The 23,430-nt window shown below is 36.8% G+C and overlaps 1 protein-coding gene across 13 annotated transcripts in view; it reads right to left on the bottom strand.

Annotated features, from left to right (window-relative positions):
* The window catches only part of ARHGAP44 (Rho GTPase activating protein 44), a 132,226-nt gene that overhangs the window by 27,590 nt on the left and 81,206 nt on the right, over positions 1–23,430 (bottom strand). For 11 of the 13 annotated variants that reach the window (XR_011558062.1, XM_070739715.1, XM_070739711.1 and 8 more), the window contains exons 2-13: positions 18,865–18,904; positions 13,801–13,905; positions 13,452–13,528; positions 11,351–11,462; positions 9,673–9,749; positions 7,989–8,106; positions 5,816–5,884; positions 5,619–5,700; positions 4,268–4,395; positions 3,913–4,024; positions 3,358–3,439; positions 2,958–3,038 (exon numbers count right to left, since the gene is read on the bottom strand). Coding sequence is in view for 12 of the 13 variants with exons in the window: in XM_070739715.1 (XP_070595816.1) it covers positions 2,958–3,038; positions 3,358–3,439; positions 3,913–4,024; positions 4,268–4,395; positions 5,619–5,700; positions 5,816–5,884; positions 7,989–8,106; positions 9,673–9,749; positions 11,351–11,462; positions 13,452–13,528; positions 13,801–13,905; positions 18,865–18,904 (1,083 nt within the window). In the remaining variant the exon portion in view is untranslated. The remainder of the gene's footprint in view (positions 1–2,957; positions 3,039–3,357; positions 3,440–3,912; positions 4,025–4,267; positions 4,396–5,618; positions 5,701–5,815; positions 5,885–7,988; positions 8,107–9,672; positions 9,750–11,350; positions 11,463–13,451; positions 13,529–13,800; positions 13,906–18,864; positions 18,905–23,430) is intronic. The other 2 variants (XM_070739712.1, XM_070739710.1) reach the window with 1 other exon arrangement.

The raw sequence follows: 23,430 nt of genomic DNA on the forward strand, positions 1-23,430 counted from the left end.
TAGACTTCTTTTAATGTATTAGATTTGTTACATTGTTGTTATTGTTGTGAGCCGCCCCGAGTCTTTGGAGAGGGGCGGCATACAAATCTAATTAATAATAATAATAATAATAATAATAATAATAATAATAATAATAATATAATTGTTATCCATATTAAAAAATTCAGCTGTTTGTAAGTTGTTTTCTCAAATGTTGTGTTCCTCCTGCAGCGTCCCTATTTGGCCTTTGTAATGTTGCTGTTGTTATGCTTGTCAATTACAATTGATTTTGCTTCTTATATAATTTAGGTTCAATATTGATGTTTGAAGTTTAGGTACCTCCAATCCAAAGTATGCTAACCTGAGTAAATAAAAGATGGAAAAATAAAATAAAAATAAAGTAAAAGTAAATACATAACTTATGTGCCAGTTATTAGAAAGAGGGAAGTCATGAACGGCTCATCTAGTATCCTACTTAATAAAATATGCTTTGTTCTGTTTGAAGAAAAAATGATGATGCTTCTTTTCTTCTGGGGACCTTGATAGGAATAAGAATACCTTCTTCCATAAATAAAAGATAGTACTGGAATTAGATCTCATGAAGTAATACCATAATGGTATATTGTTCCTCTATCTTTTGAAAGAAAGGATGAGCCTCAAAATCAAGAGAATGTGTAACCTAACAAATCATTGTACAATTGGAGACATTTTGAAGCTAGAGGTATGGTCTCTAACCTGAGTAATATTGAAAATTTGTTATTTATTTATTTATTATATTTATATGCCACCCAACTCCCAAAGGACTCTGTACATTATACAAAATGTATAATGATCAAATCCAGAGAGACAAACTCAATGCGATGATTGAAGTGGATCCCAAAGTTAAATGATATTGGACAAAATCTGAGGCCTCTAGCAAATCTGGATCTATCTGATTTAACTGTTCTTTGATCAAGGGCTGTATTAGGTTGGATCTTTGCTTCAAAGAAGCATTTTGGAAAAGTGAAGAGTCTTAAGGATGTTTGCAAATGATGTTTGTTACATGATTACTCAAATACATGATTAGATGGCAGAATTTGAGAAGAGGATGGGATAGAAAACCAATACATGTAATGGTCCTTGACTATATCTTGAATTGTTTATGGGAGACTTCCAAAAGTCACTAATGAGCTGAACATCCAGTTGGCCTTAGAAAATTAAATGGATTCCATTGTCCATTCAATCAATTCAATTGATCTCTTGAGAAGATGAGGGAACTACCATACATGGTGTGGTCGAGAAATCTATAATGCTTTTAGAGTTTGCTGATCTTAATGTGACTCATAAAAGGAAAAAAAAAGAATTATGTGAGTTCACTTAGTAAAAACACTGTGTTTAACTACAATTGTCTAATGAATAACTTTAGAAGGTCAAAGAAATACACTTAATGCATGCCTAAGTTTGCTGGCATTTGCAGAACAGTCTCTTATAGCCATATGGTTGAACATCTGCAGAGCCAGAACAAGGCGTCCTGATGAACAGCTCTAAAGAACTGTGAAGAAGAGCTGAGATGATTAAAGAAAATAAGGGGGGGGGGAGAAGAACACTAATAAAACAGAAGGATGATCAGTTCCAGGTTGGATGTGCTAATTGTGTGATAGCTAAAAACAATACTGAGGGATTCAGTGGAAGCCACATGCAGGCAATAAGGCTCCTACCAAACCATTCTGCAAAAACTACAAGATTTAAAATGGGATTTGGCATAGGCATCTAACCCTGGGTGTGAACCATATATTAGATCAGGGCTGTCAAACCCGTGGCCCACGGGCCAGATATGTCATGCGCTAGGCAGGTCCATGCCCGGTTTAGTGAAAAGGAAAAAAGTCACAATATGTCATGTGATGCTGCCATGACATGAGTTTGGCACCCCTGATATAGATCACAGTGAAGAAATTTAAGAATGACCAATACGTATATTTACTTGTGGGTGCCAATTGCTAATACGTATAATTTAGTACAAGGAGTGGTACATTGCACATCTTTAGTATTTGTGTATGACCAAAAAACAATGCATTAATTCGTAACCGTTGCCATTTTCATGATGGCACTCAAGTTATGAAACATCTTGCCTTTCAAAAGGCTGGTAAAGTCATGTTTCACCAAGCTTTTGGTAGGACCTGGGCTGCCACTAGAACTTTTCTTGTTTAGTTTTTATGATTTTCCACTATGAAATGCTGAGCCCTTAGAAGTAGGGCAATATTTAAATACTTGTAGAAATAAACAAGTTAACCAAGCTGTTAAATCACAAAGCCTGTCAAACAAATGAATTGAAAAGTAGAAAAAAAATCTACTTTTGAAGTAGAATACTTGCCCCCATGATTAGAAAAGAAAAGACACTTGACACACAACAACCCTCAAAACCATTGTAAACTTCTCTCTGCAGCATCCTGTTCTACTTTCAATTCTTCCCACCATTGTCTCCTAAGAAATGGGTCCGGCTGGCCATGAGGCAGAAGAAAAGGAGAGGTTAATTTTTTATTAAGAGCAAAAGAGATCACAACTCTGGGGCCAACCTGGAAACCCTAGCCAGTCTGCAGGATAAACCATGTGAAAAAATATACATCTAGCACATGAGACAGATTACTGTATAGTTGAACAAGTTAAAAATCTTAGTAGATTTGTTTGCCTAGTTTTGTATATGACTTTGGAGCTATATTTGATTTCTTTTTTCTAGTTTGGAAAAAGTAATTCTGCTATGATGCTAGTAAAAGGCAAAGTGTGTGGAACAAAGAAAGAAAGAAACAAATAAATAAATAAATGGGGATAGCAGATATAATAAAGTTTTGCAAACTTCTGGATTGGTTGACCTCCTCAGTGTTCCTTCTTCACTGAATCTGGACTAGTATCATAAAAGGATTATCTTTTGAAGTAGAATACTTGCTCCCATTATTAGTAAAATCAATACAAAATTCAAAATTCTTCACTTTGCATACACCTGCCTTAGATTATTGTAGCTGGCCTTGGGCAATTTCTCAAGGGCATTCCATAGTGCTTGCAATCTCTTGTCTTGGTCCTGAATGCTAAAAAGAAATAATAACTGAGATTAATTCAATAGCAAGGTAGGTGAGAGGGTAGCAAATAAATCTAATAAAAAAATAAAACTGCAAAATAAATAGCAAAATAACAAACAAAATGCATCAGGGTTAATCTAATTGAACAAAAAGTAGAATTTTAGGGTGTTTCCCCTGCATTTGTTGTTCATAAAAACCAATAGAGTTTATTCCCAAATAAACCTCTACAGAGTGGCCATTTTATTCCTTTTTCTAACTTGTCAGTGGGAAGCAAAAGCTTTAGAAGGCCGGAAACCTGGCTATATGAAATATTGTTTCAGGAACTCACTTAGAGGCTAGAATCCATTCTTCATAAAGTTCAAAGGTCATGAGTGGTTCTGGCAACTCTCGAAGATAGGACTTCAGTGCCCCTGTAGAAGAAACACAAAAATACAGAAAGAACTTTTTCTTGTTTCAAAGGTCTATCTTTTTTATCCTTTCTTTGGCCTTGTGTTTTACTAGCAGACAAGAGTAAAATTTTATAAATGGCCCGGAGTGCACTGTACTATGGAATGATATATAAGTCTAAGTGCTATTGCTATTAACAGGCTTAAGACCATTAAATAAACAGAAAATGTTTTAAGGTCTTAGCATACATTGAGAAAGTCAGCCACTTCTCCATACCATAAACTGGCCAGCAGTAGTTTTCCTTGGTCTGCATTTGTTTGTTTGTTTGTTTATGTATTTATGTATTTATGTATTTATGTATTTATGTATTTATGTATTCATTCATTCATTCATTCATTCATTCATTCATTCATTCCCACTGGAAGTGCCTTCCATGGTCCAAATTCTTGTAATTCATTAGGAAGACCACCTGATAGGCTGAATGGTGATACCCTACCTGCAATGGCATGGGGATCTGCTGAATATTCCTGAACATCCACAACACAGCAGTCTAATGCTGCCTTAAGCTTCTTTAATTTGGAAGCAGAGGGGGCCACTCGGAACAGACCCTGCAAACCAAAGAGAAGCAAAATAAAATCTGACGAGGTTCCAAACTCCATTAACATTACACTTGGGGCCACATGGCATGGATTCTCTGAAAACATGAGAATGAATGCTTTCTCTAACTCTCCTACCCAGATGTTTTATTTGTTTATGCAACTGATCAAAACCCCAGTGGATTCTAGGCAGCTTACAGAATTTCTAGCTATAAAATTGAACCTCAAAAAAGAAAGGAAGCAATCTGTACAGACCTCCTCCTGCATGCCACATTCCAAGAGCATAGTGACACAAGCCTCGATAGGGAAGGCAATCTCCCGGCCACTGACAGCGAGATGTTCCTCTAAGGGCTTCCCAAAGGAGGGCTTTTCAATCCAAGCTTCTGTAGAAGGCAGTTGGAAAAAACATACAATCAAAATAGAACAGGTTCACTACACTTGAGCAACTCAGTATCAGCCTTCCTTCCTCCATAGCTCTTAACAACTGTATATAGAAGGATGAGAAAATCAGTAATTCTTCATTGTGTTTCATTTATGTGGCAGGAAGTGAAAATTTTCTGCTGTTATTTTTGCTCTTCTCCTATTTAGATCTAGTTTCAGGCTCAGAATTCTTTCATATGTTTATATGTACACTGCTCAAAATAAATAAATAAAGGGAACACTTAAACACCACAGTATAACTCCAAGCAAATGAAAACTTCTGTGAAATCAAACTGTCCACTTAGGAAGCAACACTGATAGACAATCAAATTCACCTGCTGTTGTGCACATTCAACTTTGTACAGAACAAAGAATTCAATGAGAATATTTCATTCATTCAGATCTAGGATGTGCTATTTGAGTGTTCCCTTTATTTTTTGGAGCAGTATATTTACATTGTGGAGTCTTTGATGCTCTCTGAGCTTAGTCATTTTCTTGCAGTTATTTCATTACCAAACTAAGCAAAATCATCAGTGCTAGTTGGGTTTGTTCCCATTTTAAATACCTGTCATGTATGGCACCATTGTGTCACATGATTACAATTTGGGCACTTCACGCCCAATGGGTGTTTACATGTCCCAGTACCATGTGATTGTCATTTGTGTGCTTCATGGGCAGCTTCTAACAAGCAAGTCAATGGAAAAGCTGGCAGTAAAATCACAGATTGTTATTTGGCTATGTGATGTCTTGCTTAATGACCAACAATAATTCACGTAACAATCACAGCAAAAGTGAAACTGAAAGTGTCTATCATGGTCATGGGCTTTCTCCCTTAATGTGTGTTGTTTGTGGTCATTAAACCAAGACTATCTGATGATCCCATTGAGTCCTTGCATTTTAGAATAGGGTGGGTGGTAATAGACTGGTGGTAATCAGTCTCAAAAGGTAAAATATCATTTTGGGGATATTCTGACTGGATGGTGTCATTAACTGGATGTGATTATTATTCACTTTCTAACTTGGTAAATAAGCCAACAATAGCAGAGTGCAGGTTTTATGGATTTTATACTTAACTGAGAACTGAATCATCCTGAGATAAAAGACAGGAGTCACGTTGCCTGAGCAAAGAGTCTATAACATATCTTGTATATAGTGGCAATGGTAACCTGAGAAGCACTATACTTACCCTGCTGTGCTTTGATTTGAGGCAACACATTCTGCAAAAGTGCTAATGACTTTCTGTGGTACTCTGCTTGCACTTCTATTAACTGGGAGAAAAATAAAATGAGATGTAGGCTGTAAGAATACACGATCAGGAAGGCACCACCACCATTACAGGAAAGAGGGGAAAAGATGCTAAAAGCCAGGCTTTTTGGTACTTACAGTCTGAAAATAGTTTGCATAGTCTATCTCTTTGGCCACAAAATTGTACATGTCAGCTGAGAGCTGATCCTGCAGGCAATATGTAAAAAATAGGGGGGGGGGGAAGGGAAGAGGGTAAAGATTTTAACTTAAATTCAAAACACCTGAAGCGTAGCTAGATGCTTCCTTATCTTTACAGAAAGTTTAAAATATATCCAAAAAAGCAGAGCAATGCTAATTGTATTGCAATTTACACTGCTGATATTCCTTTTATCTATCTGTTTGAGATAAATCAGCAAATACACAATAATATTTCCTGATTGAGGTAGCATTAGAAAGAGTCTAAGGAGAGGGGCGGCATACAAATCTAATAAATAATAATAATAATAACAACAACACATACCTGAAACACAAGACTAGGTTGATATAATACTTACATTAGCCTTATTAATTATAAATATAGAAATAATACCAAATAACTATACTGATAGTGTTAGGGAAGGCACTTTTAACTTAAAAGCTTGGAAGAAAACATCAGGCTGTTAAATATGAGGTGAGAGAGGATGAGAAGCTCTCAGGGAAAGGTGAAAGTAAGAGGAAGGGGAAGTAGAAAGTGAAGGGAGATGAGAAGAAGTGGAGGGAAGTAGAAGGTTGAGAGAAGAAGAGAACGAGTAAAGATGGAATAAAGGGTGAGGAGGAGAGAAGGAGTAAGAAGGTAGGAGGGGAGATGGAAGTAGGTGGAGGGGAGAGTGAAAAACAGACTGATGAATAAGAACTGAAAATTGGCCCCCCAAAAGACATTGATTTATGATTGATTGATTTAAAATGTATACATATTTATGCTATTGTATTTGTGTACTGATATATAAATGGAATTTGTAGAGAAAAATATTTTTTTTAAAAAAAACACCATTTATTAATTGGATTTATATGCTGCCTCTCTCCGAGGACTCTTAATATCTGTCATCAGTTAACATTTGATCCTAGCAGTAGAAAACTAAATTATTTGAGATTTGAGGAGAAATTAGGATAGAAATAAGTGGCTGGTTATATTAGGAGATTGCAGCCATTCAAAAGGAGTATTTAATGTGTGTGTTTATTTGTATGTAATAAACTTGACAACTGTTACAACTTTTTTGCAGTTAACTGAGACTAAGGTATTCTTGTTTAAAATCTTTAAATATATTATCATTTTAGATCCTTTTGGTCAACATATAATGTAATATGAATTCAGGCAAATACGATGACTCACATAATCCATCATTCTGTGCTAATGATACTGTTTTGAAGATAGAGTTGCCTGATTGATTATGTGCTATCCTAAATATCAGATTTACATGTATAATAAAAATGGATTTGTAATAAAATTTGAAAAAAAACCTTTTATACCATATCTCTTTTTATTCGTCTTTAAACTAATAGAACATACACCATACATTATATCATTACTAATACTTACTAATAACGATCTCAATTATTACACCTTCTCTTTTTATATACAAAAATATACTTACTACATTATACATATACACCTCCTACTATCTTCTCACACAATGTCGTAATACCTAAAAGCCTCTGCGCTATACGCAGATTTTCTTTTTTCTTTTCACATTTCTTTCTTCATACTTTTATTCCCCCCCCCCCCCCCTTTACCAACCCTTCTTCTTACTAATCTGGTACCTTTTTGTCTTTACTTTTCACATTTATAAAATATTCTCATTCATTTGCTATCACCTAACATATATAGATACATATGAATATTAGAAATTGATAGATTATTGAAATGAGATGTAAGATTCATTATTAAAATTTAAGATAACTTTGATAATAGTAAGAATATTGTTTATTTATTGTTTATTTACATTGTTTAAGAAACATAACAATGATATTAAGAAATATATGTGTTATGATTTACAATCTACAATGTACAATGTTATTACTTACCAAAAGCTCTTGATTGTGTATTCCCCTTTCCCATCTTCCCCCTTTTTTCCTTTTCTTCTGTTCATCCTTCCCTACCCTACTTCCCTTTTTCTTTTTCTTTTTTTTTATATTTATAAATAAAGTATATTTAAAAATTATTTTTTTAAAAAAAAATGGATTTGCAACTACCTCCCAGATGTCAATGGCCACCTTTCTGGCCACCACCTCCCAGATGCCAATTTACTAGAATAAAAAGGGGGAGGAGAGATACCCTGCAAATCTCCACTCTGTTTGCTGCCTCCTCCATCTCTTCCCTGAGAGCATCCGCTTTGGCACCCGAAGGCTGCAAGTTGCTTGACAAACCTGAAGACTTGGCTGACTGTTGCCATCTGTAGGAGAAAGAAGAGCCAATATGTAGTCTGCTGAACAGGACCTATCTTAGCACCGTTCCTTCCTGCCTTGCCAGAACAATATAAGATCATGTCACATGGAAGGGAGCACAGTCTGGCTTTCCCTCTGCCATAAACACAAGCTAATTTTAAGAGGGAAGGTACATTTATTACCATGAACTGATGCCAACATTTTTAAATGATCATCCCTCAGAGGAATACTTTTTTTCCTCCACAGAAATGTCAGCTCAGTGTCTTGGCTATTTCAAATTTGTCCATTTTTTAAAGCAATAGCAAAGCTCTTTCAGAAGAAGGCGAAAATAGTTGATTTTTGAGGAACACCAAGAAAAAAAAGCCATGTGTATATCTTCAGGCAAATAGTCACTCTCTAGCTTGACTAAGGGCTCAGTAACACTAGAAAGATTTCATTTTATTTATTTTTATTGGTGAAAATCTCAGCCAGGGATTCCACAATTGGAAGGTATGAAAGACAACAATGTTTTTTGCCTAGTCAGGGCGAGACCTCTGGCTAATAAAGGATGTTGAAGCAACCATGTCTATCTCAACGCAACTCTGAACATTAATTTTTCCCTGGAAAGTAAAGATTGAAAACTTATAATAGAGTATTGCAAGAAAAATGAAATTCCTCCTGCTCTCTTTTCTTTGGGACTTTGAAAGAAATCTTTTTGGAGTAGATCTATCTATCTATCTATCTATCTATCTATCTATCTATCTATCTATCTATCTATCTATCTATCTATCCATCCATTCATCCATCTATCTGATTTATATGCCACCCCTCTCTGAGGATGAGATTAGTAGAGACAATGGAATTCTGTAGTTCACTATTTAAGTTGATCCAGATGGTGATTACAGAATTCAATCATCTTTGCTTTTTTCTAAGAATAGGAAGAGGAGATTGGGACTGATTACTGAAGACCACTCACTGACTCCAGCGTTCTAGATGGAAAGAGATCCTTATTCAAGTTACATTAATCCCATCCACATTCTTCATTTGAATGATGTTCTGGAAACCCCTGAAACTTTATTTTCCCAAGCCTTGGGTAGGATGGTAATAAGACCTGTGACATTCTGTTTGATTTCATATGAGTCTTCTTTTTCTTTTTCTGGATGTAAAATGTTCTTTCATTTTATTGTTTCAGCTTTTTTTAATAATGTAAAAGGATTCTGTGTCCAGAATCACTGTGAATTGGCTGTTTTTTTTAATCTATGCAAATAAATACATCTTTGAGGACACTTTCTCTCATTTTTTAAAATCATAAAGCCAACACTAATAGATTTTCCCCCATGCCACAATGGCCACTGCCGACCCAAACTGAAGGCTGATGGAGAGAGCACACATTTGTATAATCCTGATGTATAAATGACAGGAGACAGGTCAGTCTAGCATAAAACTCCATCTGGGATGGATTTTCTTTTTTAATACTGAAAGCTGCCCTAAGGAAACTTGTTCTAAAAACTAGTCCAGCAATAAAAACAGACACGTGAAGCAAACAAAGACTTGGCATTGCAAAAGCAACTGAGAAAAATAAAAATGTCTCTTACCTTGTCCTTGATGAATCCATGTCCAGGACTAATTTTGCTAAGTGCTTCCTCTGTTTTTGAATATTTGGGATTTCCACCTAAAGTAGTTTTTAAAGTTTTTTTAAAAAAAGGAAAGTTATATAGGGAAGACTTATAAAGAATAAGACAGCATTGCAAATTCTAGTACTTAAATGACATCATGGTAAATTGGCAGGCCTAGCATTACATCCAATGCCAGAACCATGGACAGCACCTATCCTATAAGAAACCTCACTTGGCTAGCAAGTGAATTTGCCACCATCACCTTCAGAATAGCCACCCACTGGTGTTTAAGGAACAAAGCTGAAAGGAAAAGAAGCCTCCATCTAGAACAGCTTTACAACCTGGTATTTTCCACGTGTGTGGCATTTTGATCATCATAAAGCATAAACAGATGGCTATATATCCTGAAAGGTCTCATGACCCTTTGGCCCATAACATCCTAACAGCACAAAGAGAGATGGTGTAGGGGCTCAGAAGAGAGAATGTAGCTCTGCAATTCCTGTCCCATAGTACTAGTTGCAGAGAAAAATTATACATATGTATATATGAATGAAAGAAAACTGGATTACAGGTAGTTCTTGGTCAATGGCTGGCCTATTTAATAATATATGATGATGCAAGAAAAGTAGTTTTATGAATGGTTCTCACAGTCACATTTGCAGCATTCCTATGGGTACATGATCAAGATCCGAGCATTCTGCAAGTGGCAGGGGTTTACAATGGTCAAAGGGGGTCCCATGCATAGTTCCCTCTAAGCTGAGCAGTGAGCAATGGCTCACTTAAAAATCATCATCAACTCAGAGTTTTTCAAACATGCCCAGAAGCTAAGAGGGAAAGAGTGAGAGGGAAAGAGTGCCGCCCAGTCCCGAAGGGACTGCCGCTCAGACACTATACTTTTCCGCCCCCCCCCCCCAAAAAAATTAGAGGGAACACTGGTCCCATGGCCACCTAATTACCATTTGCAAGCTTCACCACCAGCTTTTGACTGGCAAAGTAAATGGAGAAGCCAGAAGGAAGTCGCAACACAAGTTGAGGTCATTTGATGTTACCTTTAATGACCACAGGTGATTTAAACAGAATCACAGAATATGTAAGTTTGGTGCAGGGATGCAATATTTCACTTAATGACTATGTTGCTTAGCAATGGAGTTGCCTGTCTCAATTGTGTTTAGTAAGTTAAGATTACCACTATTGGTTTGTGTTGTCTGCATGATAAACCCTGGAGCAATTAAACCAGACAGTATCTCCCTAAATAATCTGAAAATGAATTGTGCTTAGTTCCTCTAGTGAAGTACCTTGCAGATGATATAAGCCCTAAACAGATGCTCATTTCTGGCTCTTGTAATCACAATGATAAACATGGTTTATTAAGTACTTGAACACCAGGATAGGATCAGATGCATTTTCCCTGCTTGGTTATGAATTTGACTTCCTAAACAGACTACCTTGTTAGTTCCCTTCATTCATATTGTTGATATGTTATTACTTCCTTTAATTCCAGGATCCAAACTCCAAGAGGCCAGAGGCCACAGGTTTTTGACTACAAGCAGATCCTGAAGTGCCTTCTGTTCTCAGATCTTGTAGAGATCCACTCACATTTATATCAAATCGAAAAGACCGACAGCAGAGATTCACTTTGAAAATAAGCAACTCTTACCTCTGCCAACAGAAACAGAGGTTCTATCACATCCCTTTCAACTTGCAGCTCAAAGTGGATGAGCTCTTGAGCTAGCTTGTCTTCTGCTTCTCCACTCAATTTCAGCATCTTTCTGCAAGGAGAACAGGCAGATCTCAAGGGAGAAAGTAAGCAATAGATTTTAGAGAGCAGTTGATCCAAGAGATGTTCCTCAGAGGCAGGGTAGGGCAGATGTCTACCATTAATGTTACTTAGTCACCTGAACCATGAGATGGGCAACAATATATATTTGATAAACCAACCAACCAACCAACCAACCAACCAACCAACCAACCAACCAACCAACCAACCAACCAACAGTGTGCCATTCTTTAGACTCAGAAAGTTGTAGAGCAGGGAATCTTCTATGACTTTGCTACACATTTTCCCACTGAAAAGTCACTTTCAGTGATAAATAAATAATCAGTAAAAATCGTGGGTAGTAAGAAATGGCTACATGCTGTTCCAGCTTCATGCTCTTATTTATCCCATGATTTATCTGACTTGAAGTTGCATGCTGGAGATCGATCATAATGGATTGTAAAGTCCTAAGCTTAAGAGGTCTGTAGGAAAAAGCGTTGGCTTATTTATAATTAGCAGAAGCAATTCAAATGGGTGGAAGGGTAAATTATTTACCACAAATACTGTATTTGTGGCTTTATTTATTTATTTATTTATTTATTTATTTATTTTTCTTGTATGTGATGATTTGTGCTTGTGAGCTATCTCTCTTTTTATGAGGAAAAAGCTGGAAGTAAGGCTCATAAAATTAATCACTTCAACTTTACCACAGGCACTCAATGTGTTTTTAAATCAGGGTTGGGTTCTAAATGCTTTTACTATCAGTTCAGCGGGCGTGGCTAGGTGGGGAGCACATGATTGAATAGGCATGGCCAACTTGACATCACTCATACCCATGCCCACACAGTCACTTGCCCCCACCCCAACTTAGCCACACCCACATAACCAATGAAAATGTCTGTTTTGCCAGCGGGGATGCTGGTAAAGAAGCCTCAATTTCCCTGCCACCATGGTTGCTTCTAACTCAGCCCAAGAAGGAGCGGGGTGCTGCAACTGCAATATTCCCCAGCCAATCAGAAGCATGAAGGGTGGCTGTTGCAGGCTGGCAAAGAATCACCACTTTCCTTTCTGCCATAGCTGCTTTTACCTCAGCTGGAATGTTGACTTCAGGTCACCTCCCAGCCTGATGCTATCCTCCCCCCTTGCCTGCCATTCAATTCACCTGTACATGGGGTTGGGCAGTCCAGCTACAATTGGCTTGGTTCTTGGCGGGCGAAGTGAACTCTTCTGTGGAGGGCAGTTGAAAGCAGCTGCCCGGGAGGATATGGCTGCCCTCCCTCACTCTCCGGCCATGCAGGCCTATGTTGCCGAGTCAACCTCAGACCCCGCAGGGAAATATATTCCCTGCAAATATATTTTGCAGAGAAGCAAAATAGCAAGAGAGGAAGAAGAGGAAAGGAAGCAGTGAAGAAAAGAGAGGAGACAGAAAGGAAGAGAGGAGGGAAGTAGAGCTGAGAGGAGAAAGAGAGAAGGAAGAGAGGGAAGTAGAGGAGAAGAGTGGAGAGAGGAAATTAGATGGGAAGAGATGGATCATTGTTGCAAATTTAGACAGAATATGATGTATATGAGAAAGTAATTTCTTTTGTTAATTAGATGGTTATATAATTGATATTATAATGGAGGATGTTAAAAAGATTAAAAATATTGTTATAATTAAATGAATGTGACTATATTTTTATTAAAAAATGTATATATATGCACCTTGGCACACATTGTTTAGATTGAAGATGGAATTTATATATGTTATAAAATTTAAAAAATGCAAAAATAATAATAATCCAAGATGGTGTTGCCCACGGAGATACCAACGGAACCGGTTCTGTGATGTCTTTGTGGAGCTACTAATGGTTCTAAAGATACAGTTAGAACTGGTAGGAACCCACCTCTTGTTCAACTGAACCAATTCCCCAAATGGAGAAACTTTATTGTGATAGAAACACCTTCCTAGCTTCTCCCTTCCCAAAGCGGTAGCCGTTTCACAGACACTGGACTGGAATCTTACCCAAGCAGGCAGTCATCTCCAAGGATAGCAGAACCCTCCATCAAGCACTGAGCAAGTGACGTCAAAGGCAATTTCTTCTGCAACAAAAGCAACTGTTGTATGATTTTTTCTAAAAAAAAGAGCCAATGACACCCCAGCCTTTTCATCTCTCATCCAGAAAACAATTCTACTTCCACACAATGAGTATTTCCAACCATTCACTTCCCACTATATTTTTGGGAGAATTCACACATATACATGAAAGTGGAAAGCCCCTTTGAAGAGGTATGTACATCTTAATCCCACTGCCCTCTCTTTTCAGGGTAAAAGAGCCCTATGCTCTGATACAAGGGATACCAGGATCTCTCACCGAGCGCTTATCAGAATCTGATCCCTGCTGCCCCTGAAGACATGCCGTCAGCTTCTTGTGCGTGCTGTGGGAGACTTGCTTCACCAGCTCCAAACGCTTTTCCACCTGTGGATGGACATCCCACATATCACACCAGAAAAATGCATCCTTACTTCCCAGTATGCAACTCTCTTCATGGTAAATCCTCCTCCTCAAGGTAAATGGCTCCTCAAAGTAAACCCATGGCCAGCCTTTACAGACGTTTACATAATTCAGTTACAATTTGCTGTCTGAAATGACCTTTTTTTATAGTATGCTAAACTGTGCAAAATGAGAGACCATGTCCCATTACTCCTTAACACAAATATAACTTTCATGCCTAGACCTAGTATTACGTTAAGCCATAATGTGGTTTGCATGACTGCATACATTCTGATTTAAAGAAGTCAAGCAGAGTTTGTAGTTTACTGATTATAGCAGATAAGCAAAAGTAGGCATATGTGGTTTCTTTGTGATTTCTTAGCTTAGTCTTTGTTCGTTGCTGGAATTGATACAATCATCCAATTAGTCTATAGAGGTACAACAGACCAGTTTTTTAAAAAGGAAAAATACCAACAAGACCCATATCAACAAACAAGCAGCGACTGCCAGAGTTACTTTACATATTGATTTATTAATAAAATCAAGAATCTTACATTAAAACAACTGTGATTTTGCAGGAATTGTAGCACTTAGCATGAATAGTGCATTTTTTGGTATCCCAATAATATATAAACTATTGCAGTTAGTAAACTAATTCAAAAGGAAACAGGGAGACAATAATTTTAGCATTCATTTAAATTAAATAGCTTAAAATAGAATTTAAAATTTGCTGACCTAAATACATTTTTACTACCTCAATAATAGTTTCTTTCTCAATGAATAGAGTCATCAAAGGTAAGTTATGATGCTCAAGGGCAGTAGATAAATCTTGGGGAGAAGAGAATCTGGCTTGGGGTTAATGAAAATAATAATCAGGAATAGACCTTGGAAAACCAAGAATGTTAAGGCGAATTTTCACTTTGTATCTTGGACTCAAACATAAATATCATTACAATTAATAATAATAATAATAATAATAATAATAATAACAACAACAACAACAACAACAGAGTTGGAAGGGACTTTGGAGGTCTTCTAGTTCAACGCCCTGGTTGGGCGGGAAAGCCTACACTACTTCAGACAAATGGTTATTTATTTATTTATTTATTCATTCATTCATTCATTCATTCATTCATTCATTCATTCATTCATTCATTCATTCATTTATTTATTTATTGGATTTGTATGCCACCCCTCTCCAGAGACTCGGGGCGGCTAGCAGCAACAGGTTATCCAACATCTATCAGGATTTTTCTCCTTTGTTGTAAATTGCTTCTCTCCTTGTTTAGTTTACACCCGCTGCTTCTTGCCCTACCCTCGGGTGCTTTGGAGAATAGCCTGACTCCCTTTTCTTTGTAGCAATCCCTGAGATATTGGAACACTGCAATCATGTCTCCCCTAGACCTTCTTTTCATTAAAAGTTCCTGCAACTGTTCTTCATATGTTTTAGCCTCCAGTACCCTAATCATCTTTGTTGCTCTTCTTCAGTTTCAACATCCTTTTTAGATCGTGGTGACCAAAATGCAGTATTCCAAGTGTGGTCTTACCAAGGCATTATATAGTGGCATTAACACTTCACATGATCTTGATTCTATCCCTCTGTTAATGCAGCATAGAACTGTGTTGGCTTTGGGGGCAGCTTTTAGATGCACTTTTTAGATTAGATGTACCTTTTGTCAAGTATGATGGAAAATCAAATGTAAGTAACATTCAAAGGGATGAAGCCATTTGATATATCCAAACTTTTTTCATGTATCTTACTGAATTATATTTCTAAAATAAGAGTCAATGCTTCATATCTTGAGGTTTCTTAGTAAAAACAATTCTAAAGTCTAATTAGAGTAACAATGATTTTTCAGGTCCCTGGGTGAATTAACTAACAAAGTATGGTTTACATACCATAATAAATCTTATCAAATAACTTTGAAAGTGGAAGGAACTACAATGGGCATTTGCTAATGGTTATCTTCAGGGACTATCTACCCAGTCTACATGATTAAGCAGCATTGTGATGCTCCAGGTCCCATCCATTAAGTAGTATTATCTGATAGAATGTGGGAAGCAGAGCTTGCCCTCTGGAAAACATACTTTGTATCAAGATTCACCTGGATTCCTGGCCATGTTCCAAATAATTCTAAAAACTTGCATATGGATACTGCATGTTAGATTATCTAAAACTGCTATTTCAGTTTTTGTTTTAATTGTATTGCATGATTTTACTGTATAGACTTCTTTACTGGGTATGAAATGACTGTATAACTTTAATAAATAAATAAATAAATAGGTAGGTGGGTGGGTGGGTGGATAAGTAAGTAAATCTGAAAGACAGTTATCATGTCTTAGTCTCCATGTTCAATGAGTCAGGCAGGTGAACCCTTAAAAGTATTTGACAGGGCAGAGGGCCAGTGCATTGAAATATGAGCAGACCTTTATAGAAAGCTAGCCTAGATAATGCAGACATAAAAATTAGACTTAGGTCAACTGTACAACTCATTAAATAAAAACCAGGCCAATTATATATCCTCAAGTTGTTCCTAGTGAGCATCTGTTTTATATTTAGAATATCTGAATAGGAACATAAGGCCTAGGCAGAACATACACAAGTGACTATCACAATGGCAGGAGTTACAGATGTCCAAGAGACAAAAAAATAATGGACTTGATTGCATTTGTTCTGTGTGAACCAGCCTACACATGAATACCTAATATCTGGCATGGACTGTTTTTTGAACTTTCCCCAAAACAATGCCCCTCAAAAGCTTTGTATAAGAAAACCTCTAATGTCAGCCAGCAAGGCAATTAGCCAAGAAGGTTGGAGCTAAGGGAAGATCAATTCTAAAACTTTTGGAGGCTACCATACTTGGAAAAGCAGTTCTAGAGACCAGTCTAGGCTTAGTCTAGTCCCATATTAGAAACTTTATATATTTTCCATATATCTTCCCAATGATTGAACCTAATTGATCCCAACACAGAAACTATTATCTTGATTAGGGATGTATTTCAGACATCTGGAAACATAGAAACATAGAAGATTGACGGCAGAAAAAGACCTCATGATCCATCTAGTCTGCCCTTATACTATTTCTTGTATTTTATTTTAGGATGGCTATATGTTTATCCCAGGCATGTTTAAATTCAGTTACTGTGGATTTATCTACCACGTCTGCTGGAAGTTTGTTCCAAGGATCTACTACTCTTTCAGTAAAATAATATTTTCTCACGTTACTTCTAATCTTTCCCCCAACTAACCTCAGATTGTGTGTCCTTGTTCTGGTGTTCACTTTCCTATTAAAAACACTTCCCTCCTGAACCTTATTTAACCCTTTGACATATTTAAATGTTTCGATCATGTCCCCCCTTTTCCTTCTGTCCTCCAGACTATACAGATTGAGTTCATTAAGTTTTTCCTAATACGTTTTATGCTTAAGACCTTCCACCATTCTTGTAGCTCATCTTTGGACCCGTTCAATTTTGTCAATATCTTTTTGTAGGTGAGGTCTCCAAATGTATATGTCACTCACAAATATATTAAAAAGAATAGGACCCAGAACAGACCCTTGTGGCACACCGCTTGTAACCTGTCTGTGCTCAGAATACTCGCCATTAACAATAACTCTCTGATGTCTATTCCAAATGTGGTCTCACCAGTGCTCTATATAGCGTGATCACAATTTCCCTCTTCCTGTTTGTTATACCTCTAGCTATCCCTTCTGTTCCCCAGACTATACAGATTGAGTTCATTAAGTCTTTCCCGGTAAGTTTTATGCTTAAGACCTTCCACCATTTTTGTAGCCCGTCTTTGGACCCATTCAATTTTATCAATATCTTTTTGTAGGTGAGGTCTCCAGAACTGAACACAGTATTCCAAATGTGGTCTCACCAGCGGTCTATACAGCGGGATCACAATCTCCCGCTTCCTGCTTGTTATATCTCTAGCTATGCAGCCAAGCATTCTACTTGCTTTCCCTACCGCCTAACTGCACTGTTCACCCATTTTGAGACTGTCACTACCCCTAAATACTTCTCTTCTGAAGATTTTGCTAGCACAGAACTGCCAATACAATACTCAGATTGAGGATTCCTTTTCCCCAAGTGCATTATTTTACATTTGGAAATATTAAACTGCAGTTTCCATTGCTTTGAACACTTATCTAGTAAAGCTAAGTCATTTGCCATATTATAGACACCTCCAGGAATATCAACCCTATTGCACACTTTAGAGTCATCGGCAAATAGGCAAACCTTCCCTACCAAACCTTCCCCTATGTCACTCACAAAGATATTAAAAAGAATAGGACCTAGAACAGAATCTTATGGCACACCGCTTGTAACCAAGGTCTGCTCAGAATACTCGCCATTAACAACAACCCTCTGATATCTCTGCTTCAGCCAGCTGCAAATCCACTGAACTATCCAGGGATTAAGTCCAATCTTCACTAATTTATCTATCAGCTCTTTATGTGGAACCATATCAAAGGCTTTACTGAAGTCCAGATAGGCAATATCCACGGCAGCACCTTCATCCAACACCTTTGTGACATAGTCAAAAACATCTCTTCTATAAACACAGAATGCCACAGAATTCAGCAAAATTCAGGGAGTCTGCTCTGGAGTTAACCTTTTTTGAAAATAGCATTCACTAGAAAGATAATGACTTGTCAAAAAGCATATTCATATTTAGCAGGATATGATTTAATATTTTCTACTTAATAACTGTCTAACTGAAATAGAGTTCAAATGTGTAACAGTAAAGTCTTTTTAAAAATATATATTAGAGACCTTTCCCTAAAAAAACATCAACTTTATTCCTAATACTTTTGTCATTCTTGGGCTTGGTAAATTCTATCTGAAAGATTGTTTTTTATTTTATGTGTGGCAAATGTCAGTGTCAAACAATGGCAAGTATAATGTATCAGGGGGGAAAAAATCAGCATAGTACTGTACCTGCAAAAGATCTTCATTAAGAACTTCTGTTTTCTCAGCCCTAAAACAAAAAGAAAGCATAGCAATTCAAGATGACACAATGAATAGTTTTTTGATCAGTGCACACATTTTATAGATTTTGAGCCACGGTATGGGAATAGAATTTGCAGAGAGTCTTAAAGCAAAATTTTGCCAATTGTCAAAAAGGGACTTAATTTATTAGAAATTGTAATCAAAAGGTAGGGACTGCCTCATAGGAAGGAATGTCTCCTCGTGTTAATATATCAAGCGGGTCAAAAAGCTATTCATCCTTTCTTCTCCCTGCGTACCTCTAGGTTTCTTAGTCAGATCTGCTTTCTCATCCTAGGATCAAAGGGATTCTAATTTGCCTTTTCCTGATTTCATGCTATTTTTCCTTTGTCTGCCTTCAGAATCAAAAGGATGTAAGCCACATGGTTATTCTAAAGAAATATAGTTGCATAAACTCTTCCAGACATTATGACTTTAAGACATTGAGTGAAAGCTACCCAGATGGCTGGCTAAATAAATGTTTTAAATAAATAAATTGGTACCTGTGCATGTATTATTAAAGTAGTCCAATTTTTAACATTAAACTAGGAATCTGGCCCTTAAAGATATTTGAATTGAATAAATATTTAGGACATTGTTTTTTAAAGCAAAACATAGACATAAAAGAAAAGGAGTACTTTTGCTGTTACATGATTATCATTCTTCAGAAGTAATATCTGAATGTTAATTTTGCAGATCAAATATCACTTTCAAGTTCAAAGACACCTACAAAATTGGATATTAAATTGTAAACGCAATATGTTCTGATGTCATTGCAGAACTACTAATGGTTCTAAAGATATGGTTAGAATTGGTAGGAACCCACCTCTGGTTCAAATGAACCAATTCCCCAAATGGAGAAACTTTATTGTGATAGAAACACCTTCCTAGCTTCTCCCTTCCCAAAGTGGTAGCTGTTTCACAGACATTGGATTGGAATCTTACCCAAGCAGGCAGTCATCTACAAGGATAGCAGAACCCTCCATCAAACACTGAGCAAGTGACGTCAAAGGCAATTTTTGATTTAAATTGTGATATTTGTCTCAGTATATATAGCAGGGAGGGGGGGTTTGCTACCAATTTGGAACAGTTCTTAGAATTGTTTCAGTGTTTAGCAGCTAAACTTTAGCCGATGTGCCTTTTCCGCTTTTTTTCTGTTCTGCTGAGTAGCAATTTCTGCCTCTGCTTCTGAGCCCGGGGTAATGGCGCAAGTTCGCAATATGCCTGGCTGATGTCCTACCTCCAAGAGCAATATACCCCACCGTGATTGGTAGGTTCATTCAGCTCTGCACACAACACTGAAAAGTGCCATTCGTATCAAACTCGGGCCGCACTAACATTAAACTTTGATATTGAGGTGGGGGCTGCAAACTATTGTCCCGAGGGCCGCAGTTGGCCCATGGCCATGAGTTTGAGACCCCTGCCCTAAAGTCAAACACAGCCCTGATGCAGCCCTCAATGAAATCAAATTCAATGAAACCTGGTTTAGGCAATTTAAATATTATTTTTCCTGTCTGACAGGGTTTGAAATACAGTAGTACCCCTAGATACGAGCATAATTCGTTCCATAAGGGAGCTTGTATCTCGAGGCAACTCGTATTCTGGAACAAATAACTTTTCCCCCTCCGAGATAACCAAAAGCAAGGATTCTAACCAAAAGCAAGGATTCTTGCGCCACCTAGTGGACGCTCGGCTCGTATCCCGAATTTCAGCTTGGGAGTAGAACAGAAATGTCTCTCCCCTCCTAGCTCATATCTGGAAATAATCGCATATAGAGCAGCTCGTATCTAGAGGTACTACTGTAGTTTATTTCTCATATCTTTTTAATAATAATAAATAAAAATCCTCCCCTATTCTTTATTTCTAGATCACTACTTATAATTTCCCAACAGAAATCCTCTTTCTTAAGCTATTACAACAAATTAAGTTTTATAGTTAATTGAAAAATCTGAAGAATTCATACTTTTGCTTGAATAAAGATCCATTACCCACTTTCTAAACACCTTATGGCAATTCTCTCTCTAACAGCTGGGACGAGTAGGCATGCTTTCTTCAAATAGAAGTGTTATATATTGATGTTTGCCAAATTCAAAAGTACTTTTTATCCCTGTCTCTCCCACCTCCAAAGCCATTTACCATTATTTCAGGGAGGAAGCCAGTTTTAACTATTAAAAAGAAATAGAACCAACTGAAAAATAGGCTTAAAGATGAAAAATTCCTAAAACATCAAGTCCTATATAAGAAGTGTGCAAAATGAATTGGAGAGATAATAAATTATAAAGTTTCTGGATCATTGAATTCTACCAGCATCTCTTGTTTCAGTATAAGGTAGAGACTGATCACTATGATGAGTACTGAAGCATGTAATCAATGTTTTAATGTAGTTATTACAAAAGTAATGGACTCATATTTATGACTTTCCAGTTTTTTAAAAGTGTAGCTTTATGAGACATGAACATTATACAGTATTTATTGTATTCTAAAAGCAATCTACTTTCTTGATAAAAAAAGATCATGCTCTTAAAAGAATTGAGTGAAAGATGTTTCAAGGGATTTAAGAAAATATGTTAAAATAGTGGGTTTTTTAAAAAAAAATATCCAAAATATAAAGGTACACAAGGAAAAAACACAACAAAACATTATAAGGAACTGATTCAGTTTGAAAAATTTCTTCATGTAAACTATATGAACATATGGAGAAAAAGATATAAAAATTGAACCAAGTATTTTTTCCCATTTATTAATTCAGACAGATTTTTATCACTCTAGAAACAGAAACATAAAAAGACCAGTTAAAATATCAATTGCAATATGCAAGCAAAACAAGTTTCATGGATAACAATAAAAACAATAGGCAAAACCATAAAAGTGAAAACAAGAAAACAGAAAATAAAGATGAAACAATGTCTTATTCAACAACTTCTGAAATTTCAGCAAAAAAGGGTTAGCATGATTTCCACAGAACACCAGTGCCACCCTCCCTTCAGACTCCCAAACCTCTTAAAATTGTGGGCTGTTTAATAGTTTCTTCCTAAACAATTTGATTGGTTGTGATCAAGGCTTTATATGTCACAGCTAGCACTTTAAATTGTGCTGAAAAGCAACCAGCCACAAGTGCAAGGTCTACAAAATCAGGTTATAAGTTCCAACTGCTAGGAGACTGAAATTACATGGAGCACTGCATTTTGAACCAATTCTAGCTTCTGAGAAGCAACCAGAAGTACAACTCCCAATATGATACATTACAGTAATCTAACAGTTGCTAATGTGGACTTGACTTACTGTGTCCAATTCCTGCTGCCACGATAATGTCAGAACTAGCATACCAGCATTAATTAAAGCTGGATATAAACCCACCTGGTGATAATTTCAACCTGTCATCCCAGGAAGAGCATGAATACAGAAGGCTATCCAAATCTGTTCCCTGATCTATTCTTTTTCAAACAATATTTCAGTGATGACAAATATTTCTGATGTTATCAATTTTGACTTACTAAGATTTATCTTTGGTCTGTTCTGTCCTACTAAATCCTCACAACTTCCAGATACCACATGGCAATGTAAAGTTGACTTTCATCATATTAAACCTCAAACCATATGTAGTAAGTTAGCATCTTCCTCCCTCCTAGAGGAATAAAATATTTTAGGAAATATTAAAAAGGCAGAATATTATATAGACTATCCCTAGAGAAATGGAGAAACATACTTTTAGGCAGGATACAGACTCACTCCTAATAGCCCCCACCTTTGTTAATAATGGACCAGTCTATTCTATATAACAAAGATCTATCCCCTTCAACTCCAGGGCGATGGGATTAAAAGCTTCACCCTTAGGGCACGATAGGATTAGCCTTCTACCCATTTTACCACATGGCACCTGGAAAATTACCAATACTGTACTCAAACAACCCTCACCCCTAAGCGATCTGATCACCAATTGGAGTGCATTACTTATACAGGAACAGGAAACTTTGAGGTGAGGCCCAAGAAAGAGCGTAAAACAAGCAACTCTCAGCATATCTGTCCTTTTTCTCTTCACCCAACATCTGGAAGCATGTGATCCGCCTTTTCTGTTCAGGAGCTCATGCCAAGGTTTAATACCCATTAAACCTTCTTTCCAAGCAAATTTCATGAATCCAGTGTCTTTTTCCCCAGTTGGAACTAAACCCAGAAGAATATTCCTTAAATACAATACATTTAAGAATATTCCTTAAATACATTTTTAAATTAATCGAAAATGTATTTTAGTGACTTCACAGAAATATTAATAAGCAAGTAACCAATCCCTGAGCATCCTATATATCAAGAGAAACCAGTTCACATCTTCTCCCCTCTCTATACTGGAATTATCCACTGAGGACTGCATATAACCATTGCAAAACAATGTCTCTTATCCCAATCCTGTAGTGGGTCCAATGGGATAATCAGGATGTCTGCACAAGTATTCCAATTCATGAACAATCTTCTGGCCTTTCTGATCGACAAGCTCAGTGTTTTAGCTACTGAGTCAATGAAAGA

This window comes from Erythrolamprus reginae, chromosome 2, assembly GCF_031021105.1.
Source record: "Erythrolamprus reginae isolate rEryReg1 chromosome 2, rEryReg1.hap1, whole genome shotgun sequence".
NCBI lineage: Eukaryota > Metazoa > Chordata > Lepidosauria > Squamata > Dipsadidae > Erythrolamprus > Erythrolamprus reginae.